Source organism: Varroa jacobsoni, unplaced genomic scaffold (genome assembly GCF_002532875.2).
Source record: "Varroa jacobsoni isolate VJ856 unplaced genomic scaffold, vjacob_1.0 scaffold_692, whole genome shotgun sequence".
Lineage (NCBI taxonomy): Eukaryota > Metazoa > Arthropoda > Arachnida > Mesostigmata > Varroidae > Varroa > Varroa jacobsoni.
This window is the reverse complement of record NW_019213594.1, coordinates 1,504-10,032: the sequence shown is the minus strand read 5'-3', so window position 1 is coordinate 10,032 and position 8,529 is coordinate 1,504. Positions and strand designations below refer to the sequence as shown.

The 8,529-nt window shown below is 40.3% G+C and overlaps 1 protein-coding gene across 1 annotated transcript; it reads left to right on the top strand.

Annotated features, from left to right (window-relative positions):
- Positions 1-3,597: 3,597 nt before the first annotated feature.
- On the top strand, positions 3,598-7,882 carry LOC111262678 (uncharacterized). Its single transcript, XM_022837097.2, has 7 exons — positions 3,598-3,903; positions 4,029-4,263; positions 5,037-5,585; positions 5,866-6,077; positions 6,363-6,759; positions 6,999-7,082; positions 7,275-7,882. Exons 1-7 carry the CDS (start codon positions 3,791-3,793, stop codon positions 7,437-7,439), a joined length of 1,755 nt encoding a protein of 584 aa, XP_022692832.1. The 5' UTR covers positions 3,598-3,790; the 3' UTR covers positions 7,440-7,882.
- Positions 7,883-8,529: the final 647 nt, after the last annotated feature.

The following is an 8,529-nucleotide window of genomic DNA, read 5'->3' as shown; positions in this document are numbered from 1 at the left end:
AATCTGTTATGCATATGTATTGGATAAATGTAGGACTGAATCAGGACGCGCGGGTTGGTAAATTTGGTCAAATTCCTGATCAGCTGTTTCTCCAGTAGCCTAGCGTCACCTATAAGCAGAACGGGCGTCTTCTTCATAGTTAAATAATAATAAGAATAATTATCACTGTTAGATGAATAGTCTTTAGAAATCTATGCATACGAAACTCATCTGACCTATACATATATATGTGTAATACTGTACATGTGTTTATGTAATACATATATTTTACTTTAGCATAGAAATTTTATTGAATACAGAATCAATCACAGTAAAACGATGTTTGAGGTTTCCTCGTGTTACTAATATTGGCTTATCATTTGTTTGTCTTCGAAAATTTTACTGAAACCTTTCCTCTGGGAGCATATTTATGAAGACGTATGCACAATAATTCTATGGGCTGCACACTTCACACAACATAATAAAAACTAAATGTAGCCTATTGGTTAATAAATACATCTGTAATGACTGTGTGCTTCTATAGTTTAATTTATAAGAACAGGTAAATGAAAGAATCTTCTTAAAAACCGGTATAATGGGTATAACCTACCGTTGGCTACATTACATTGTTCTTTTTTTTTTTTTGTATAGTATAATGATAATAATTATTTCCATTAATCGAATCACGGACAAAAATCATATGGATTTTAGCAATAGGTTTATAAGCCGCATGTCTGAATCTGCCAAAAGACCTTTTCGGAGATCTTCTTCACAAACAAGTATACAGCTACATATCCGGGTTAGCGACCTTAACCTGAAGAACTGGATTGTTAGGGGTCTATTTCTAAGGAAGAGATGTCTCCTATGAGAGGAAAAAATGTGACCATTTGTCAGAGAAACACATGCGGATTGTGTGACTGCGAGGCTGACCGCTCACATTTTATGCCTTTCCTAGTGGCAGCTAAAGGTCTCGAAGGTATGGGTAAGGTATGAGACACTTTAACTTAATAAACATAGCTTCCATAAGCCATAACCATGTTATAATAGAAAAAGGGGGCTGTTAGATTCTTGTCACTATAAAGTGCTTAGTGCATACCAGCAAGACAATTGCCCGAGGGGCTCAGTCGTATCGATCGTATGAGGCAACGTTAACTATAAGTTTGAGTGATTTTAAGTTGAGCCAAACTAGCTTATATTAATCGTTGATGACGCGAGAACTGCTCAGCTTGATAGCACGATATTGACGCTTCCGCCTGTAGCAAACAGCATCGCTGCAGTACAAAATCCATGCCAGAAATTTGTGTCATCCAGCAAGTACACTGCACCTTTTTTCTAATTTTTGTAAGAATTCACTTGGGTTAATAACCCAATTAGTTTCTTAAGCTAGTTGGGCTGGGCTAATCAATAGAAATTGTACTGGATACTGTACAAGTCATTTCATCATAGAGTCCATTAAAGTAACATTTATCACAGACCAAAATACACGGCCGACTTAAGGTAAAAGAGAACCGTATAGATAGAAGTTCTGGCACAAGTTCAGCTCATAGAATGTATGCAAGATATTTGGTCACCAATAGCCTTTTTAAAAATCAAAAACCTTAGCTCATACTAGATAGAAATTAGATCATTTCTACAACTGTAGATAGCATCCTACATAATCGTACTAGGCACCTAGCGGTGGCGGTGGCGGTGACATTTGCGTATCTCTTTAATCAATTAATATAGTTGAGTGCCCTACAGCCATTAAAGCTTTGCATCGTTCTTGTTGTTTCTGTGCTAGTCTTCCCTGGCGTCAAACCGAATTTATATTGCCACGCGTTCAATGATCGAATATATAACAATGAGTATTTTTGCCAAACAAAAACGAACTCTAACCTTTAGAACTGTATACGATTGTAAATAGCAAATCTGCCAGTTAGCTTTCATTTTTCAGATAATAACTTGATACTTATTCTTGACTCGAATTATCTTGTAGCAAGATCACAGAATTAGACGGCAAATACATCGATACCCCAGCGATTAGCTAGCTATAATTCGGATACTTAGAAGCTACTTAGATTTATGAGAAAATCCTTTGAGGAGGGGCCGTTTGTAGCTTTAATCAAAGATAACTAATCGTTGTATGAAAGTGGAGTAATTGTGGACGCCGTAGTGGAAAAGGGAACTTTGGAGATCGTAAGCTTACGTGACAACAGAAACGCTCATAACGCAACAAAATCTCGTACAAAGAGGGGCGACAAGATACATGGGTGTCTGTTTAGCCAATAGTGTTAAATATATCGTTTAAGGAACCTTACTCAACAGTGGATTTGTATTGTTTTTAATAACAAAAAATGAACGCTTTCCAGTCTTCATGACCGGCTTATCTATCTAGGTTATATGAAATTAAAACTTTGTTGTATCTCAGCAATTATCAATAAAAGGTGATTTTGGGAATATGTACCATCAGCAGTATTCCCAACATAGATACCATAGTAGGACCTCGCCCGAATGCGGCATACTGTATCTGACGTAAGCGCTTGCCTTTCGGCTAGACCGTTTATTAATACTGAGAGTTCAGTTTCAATGAGATTAACATTTTCAAGATAATTGTCAAACTTGCCGCCCGTATGATGTACTTTATCCTAGGAAGCAGGACTGACACCTACTTTTAATCTATTTTAGTTTTATTACTTCTATTATCAATCATGTAAGTTCAACGTACAACTGCTGCAACAATTTGCTGAACAGGATCAAGAGGACTCGGTACCGTAAACGATACGAATTAAAAACTACAAAAAAACAAACGTAACAACAAATGACAAAAGAAAATTAATATTTTTTTGCTTAAACCTACATTACCAGACAGAACGCGCTGACTTTGATAACTAGTGCTAGCTATAAATACTACAGTGCGGTTTGGTAAACCGCGCCGTTAAACGCCGCTAATTAGCAGTACGTAAGCTGAACGGACCAATACTTAAAAATCAACTCTAACAGTGTTTAAGTCAACAACTGCCTCTTTTATAAATTAGTAATGCCAGATACCGATACAGGTTGCCGATAAAAACTTCTATTTTATTCCGCATTTACTGGAATATCTGTCGAATACTATTTATCCGAATGCGGGTTTCATATTGTTGTCCTAAAATTATTGCCAGAGTCGCACAAGATTATTTGCGCACATAGAATCATGTACATAAAATAGAATTAGCAAGTGGGGAAAAAAAGGTGTCGAAAAATAATGCCCTTGGTAGGGCTGCTCGACGGTTTCTCCAAGAGGCTATTAAAAAGCGTCATCATGTATCTCCTTGCCAGGTCAGTCACCTGCTTTTTCGAAGGCCTATATAGCTTTTTTTATTATTCACATGACGGCTTCTCCGAGACATGGGATCTTAGATTTATACATATGGTTAGATTCACTAAGTTAAATAGGCCAAAGTAAGGAATGCACCTATCAATATCTGTGATCCTTATTGTGGAACACGCGACACCTACTCGACATGTTGCGCATCTTTCTGCACAATTTTTCCGTCAGAACTGGTGCTCTCATATTCGATCAGTGCATAGTGTATGCTACTGTATTTTAGCGGGTACGTGTCTACCTGTTATTTGTGTCGAATTCGCTAAAGGTTTGATTCGGCAATGATCTATGCCGTCAGGGCTAGAATAGACGGAGCAGTAGAGATGCAAAATTCGTACTGAACTGTGAGAGTGAAACGAAGTTTCCCGGAACGACCTCGGTCGGAACGCGGTGGTCATTTGGGCGAGGCTGAGAACTCGCTCAGCGTCATTTGGTCTTGTGTGAATCCGATCCAGCAAACGTTTCAGGATGTCATACGAAAGTAACACGGAGTCGAATGGAGACAAATCGTTGGCAAGTCAAGGATACAGGAAGATTAAGAGGAAGACGGTGTACGAGGAACTGGTCCAGAGCGAACCTAGGTAAGGGCCGATGTTCTTGATTTTTGTTTTGTTGACTTTGTAGTCTGCGTGCAATTGTTCGATCGCGTGTTGTAAGGAAGATGGTATCACTGTTAATAGATATATGTACCTTTGTGGCTCGCTAGGTTGATGACATCAGTACAATGTTTGCTCGAAAGCTATGTGCGAACTGAGCGGAAAATCCGCAAAACAGATTGTCCCCGGACGCATCACACCATGGAACAGACATGTCGAACAGCATTCGAAATACTCTCACGCATTAAAGCGTGCCGCCTTGGCGCTGATGATATCCGTGAGAACCTTGAGAACCTTGCCTGCTTGTACGACTATCTCGCCAAAGCCACTCCTGGACCAGCTTGTGTAAGAACATAAGCTTTCACTTAACGCAATTGTTTAGGTCAATTCTGACGCTTTGTTACGGGGTATAGAGGGGTACCTAAGCATAACGATGGTTTGATACAGCGTTGCAGATGCCTGTCTGTCGGTGTTGTTTTGGTCATGACATATCGAGTTTGAATGTATTATATAGCTAGGGATAAACTAACATGTATGGCGGTATGTACTGTTAAGTTCCTGAGGGAACCGACTTGGCCTGACAGGGCAGGATTTCCTTTAGAGAGAGAGAGAGAGACGACAAATACAAGACGGTAATGAATAAAACGAATTCAATATTCTCATCTTAAGACAGCGTCAACCAACGTAGTCATTCGAGTAAGATTTAGACTGTCTATATAAAAAGTGAGCTGATCGTCAGAGTCGAACGCTTCTTATTTAATGTCTCGAACATGCTGCCATATTTTAAATAAAGCTGAATAATAGGCCTTGAACTAATGCCTACCATTGTACTTTTCTTCTAAACACCTTTTATTTGTATTTCGTACAGTTCGATCGAAATTGTTCCGCTGGTGACGAAAATAAGCTTCCTCGCGCTTTCTCTTCTTATGGTCTAGCAGAACCAATGTCAACGAATACGAAACGTCCGTCCTATTTCCTCGGTGTAAATTGCTTAAAAGCAATTTATTAGTGCCTCAGCCATTGTTCGAAAACGCTTAGCTCCACAGCGGTCCTGGATGGATCAATTAAATTCTCCAAAATTCTTACTTATCAGTAAAATGTAATTGACTTTATTTTAGAACCTTGCGCATAGAATTCGGCGACTGATCCTTGTTCTCGAATTGGTGGCCGGCAAAATGGAACAGGCCTACCATATGCCAGAAACAAACTGGACAGCTGTGCGAAAACATTTTGAAAGAGAGGCAGCTATGCTTGAAAATTATGAGGAGAAACTAGTGGTGCCTGAAATGAACATGATTCGAGGCGACCGACTGTTGGGCGCCGGAGGATTTGGTGTCTGTTACAAAGCAACGTTTGCCAACGTCATACCGTGTACGGTAAAGTATATCAAAAAGGAAATGTTCGGCCAAGTGCGGTTTGCTTGTGTCGACAAGGTGGTCGCATCAATGACCAATCACCCTCTAGTTGTAAAATACTTTGCATGTTTCGCGGCGGAGAAAGGTTACATCACCGTTATGGAATATATTCGGGGTGTGGATCTCGAACGAGTGACAAAAACCACCAAGGGTAAAGGCCTGCCTATGGCCGTGTTGAGGCCGATCTTGGCTCAGCTTGGCATAGCAACACAGTACCTTCATTACAAAGGTTTCATACATCGCGACATTAAGGTTCGTATGAATTTGTTGTTGTAAACTAGCTATTAGTTCTGCCGAGGCCGGACTGCTCGCTTGTAACCCTTCGAGTTGAACGCAGGTACAGCACACGTGTACAAAGCCGTTCTGCTGGTGTTCGCTAATGTCAACTTTGTGGTATATATTCACATCGCTTACTGAATACAAACCTCCCATTAATAGCCATATACATTCAACGCTTGAGATGAAACCTTTTTCAGGTAGGTAATAGGTATCTAGACCTAAAGTTGCTAATGATGTCAACCTTTCCGGTTAGCCGTCAAATCTTCTCATCACGGCAGATTGCCAGTTGAAGATGATCGATTTCGACACGGTGAAAATTTGCATTGGATTATTCCCCGAACGAAAACTGCGCACCTTTTTCCGTCGCACATTCATTGAATTCAACGATAAAGAATCCGCTGGTACGCTTAACTACTTCCCGCCAGAGTTCTTCAAAATGGTGCCATACGGGCGAGCCTGTGACTGGTAAGCACCGCTTTTAACAACCTTGTAGAACTCGCAACATACATAGAGCTACGTATAGTAACTTTGACCTCCGCATATTGCATGTAGCTACTGTACAATGCGCGCTTAGTATCGACTATCGCTGCAAGGGCAAAGTTTGATTAGATCGCTCTCAGTATAAGGTCAGCAGATGAAGATCTTTCGTGTAGCTTAGCGATTTTTACTGTGAAAACGCAGAGTAGTAGCTGAAAAGGAATTGCACAGGTTGCTTTGATGGATTAACTGAACAGTGAAATCTATCGTCAGGTGGGCTGTGGGCGTCAGTGCTTACCAAATGGCCTTCGGTCGTATGCCTTTCCGAGGCAGCGATGACAAGAAGCTCGAGGAGAAGATTCGCGCTGTAGATTATCGATTTCCTAAAAAAAAATGCTCAACAGAGCACCTCACAGAAGCAAAGGATCTAATAACTAAGCTTCTGAGAAAGAAAACCTCTGAACGATTATGTTCCCATAAGTATTCAGATTACTTAAATCATAAGATCTTCGAAGGACTGGATTTCGAGAAGCTCGAAAAAGGCGAACAATCCATAAGCTATGCAGGAATAACTGACTTGATGGCAAAGAGTGGCAAAACCTATTCTCCGAAAGCATCGGGAAGTCTTGAACAAGAAAAGGACAACTATATACGACCAGAGAAGATCAAGGTATACCCTGGTGTTATTGGTTAGGTTTGACAAAAGAGACATACAAACAAGCTTCACATAGGCTCCGAATTTTTAATGACATTTAAATAAGTAGGCTTGTATTCTATCAAGGCATATATGTCCTGTTCTATGTAAGCGCTGAACCAATATAGTTCATTGAGAACTTTTCACATAGAGCTATTGAAACTATATGATCCGCGATGTTAATTGATGCTTTGGCATCATTTCATATTTTCCAGGACGTGAAGGACCACTGTGCACTACTAACTTTCGTATCGAAGCAGTTCCAAGATATTGTTATCAAGTCAAAAAAAAAACTGTCGGTTAGTGTCTTTTCATATACTGGTTGGATCGCATAGGCAGGTTTAGGTCTGATAGATGTACGGGACAAAGGTTTCTAATATGCGTCTTGCGAACTTTTTATTAGGTGCTACGAAGGCACATAACAAGGCTCTACGTAAAGACCTATAGGATGGGACTTGGATTAATATAAAATTTATTTTGTTCCGTTTCAGATAAACCTCGAGGATATGCGAGATTCACCAGAGGTCTGGATAACGCGTCCTCGCTCAGATGGTCAAAGCATGTTAGACGAACAGGATGACATTGACCAAATATCGCCGAATGATTATCGCTTCCGAGAATTCATCAAGGAACAGACGTCAGAGCCGGTCAATTGAGCGTCCCCAGATGCCGCTGTGTTTGAGCCTCAACCATGCCAATTCAATTGAAAGGACAGATTCTCCTGGCCAGGAGCTGATCCAGTCAACCAAACTTGCGAACTTAAAACTAGATCGCGTTCGATTTGACCGAAACTTCTACTTTTTTCGAGTGTGCCTTGTACTTTGTCTTGTCTAAATGAGTATATCTTGTACAACGTTGTAGACAAACGCCTCTCCGCGCACTCACTGCGGCCACCTGAATTTGTTTAGTAAACCTCTTTTGGCGTTTCATAGTATTCACAGAAACAATTATAGTAACAACAACAACAACAATAACAATCGTGATGACGGCAGGAAAAACGCTGATGATAACATGATGAATCGAACAACAGGCCAATAGTTTACTATAGAGCGATATAAAATAATGAAAACTAAAGAATACTGCTGCTTTTTCGAAATAACTAATGTAGTTTTCCTTCTATTAGGGCTCTGCTCCGTCTGGTCGAGCCTATCAGTGCGCCAAACCGAAAAGAACTTGAGAATCGGTCAGGTTTTTCAGGCAAGAGGCAGAAACCTAGTAAGTAGGTTTTTTTTTTTTCTAACGGGCTTTCTGCTGTAGCGCAGTGAAGAGCGACTGTAGATTGCTGATATTTGAGGCTAATTAAATAATGTGGTAAAACACCGATTCGATATAAAAATTACTGTTAGATCTTAAACTGGGGTCGACCCAAGCAACTTGAAGAGCTGGACAAGATATCGGGAGGTAAACAAGAACGATGGCTATGGCAAGTCCCATTTGGGATACTACAAGAACGGTTTTGTAGAAATGTTACTATAGTGTTAAATTTTAGCGCTTCCCAAGTTCCGACGCGGTGGTAACAGGACACGTCTTTGCTTCCTCAACATTTTACGAACTCGGTTCAGTTACTACAAATATATAGCCTGTTTAATATTATGCTACTTACAGTTGGCCCGCGGTAAATTTAGCACTATCGAACCTATTGTTTGGCACAGGTCCAATAGGGTAATCTATATATGGTGATGCGTAATCTACTTCGTGTGGCCGTAGCGTTATCTATGGGGCGGCAGTAAATAATAAACCCACCCA

Coding starts and splice junctions, on each gene's coding strand:
- LOC111262678 (XM_022837097.2), top strand. CDS start 3,791: ATGTCATACGAAAGTAACACGGAGTCGAATGGAGACAAATCGTTGGCA. Junction 4,264..5,036: donor CCACTCCTGGACCAGCTTGT/GTAAGAACATAA, acceptor ACTTTATTTTAG/AACCTTGCGCATAGAATTCG. Junction 5,586..5,865: donor TCATACATCGCGACATTAAG/GTTCGTATGAAT, acceptor CTTTCCGGTTAG/CCGTCAAATCTTCTCATCAC.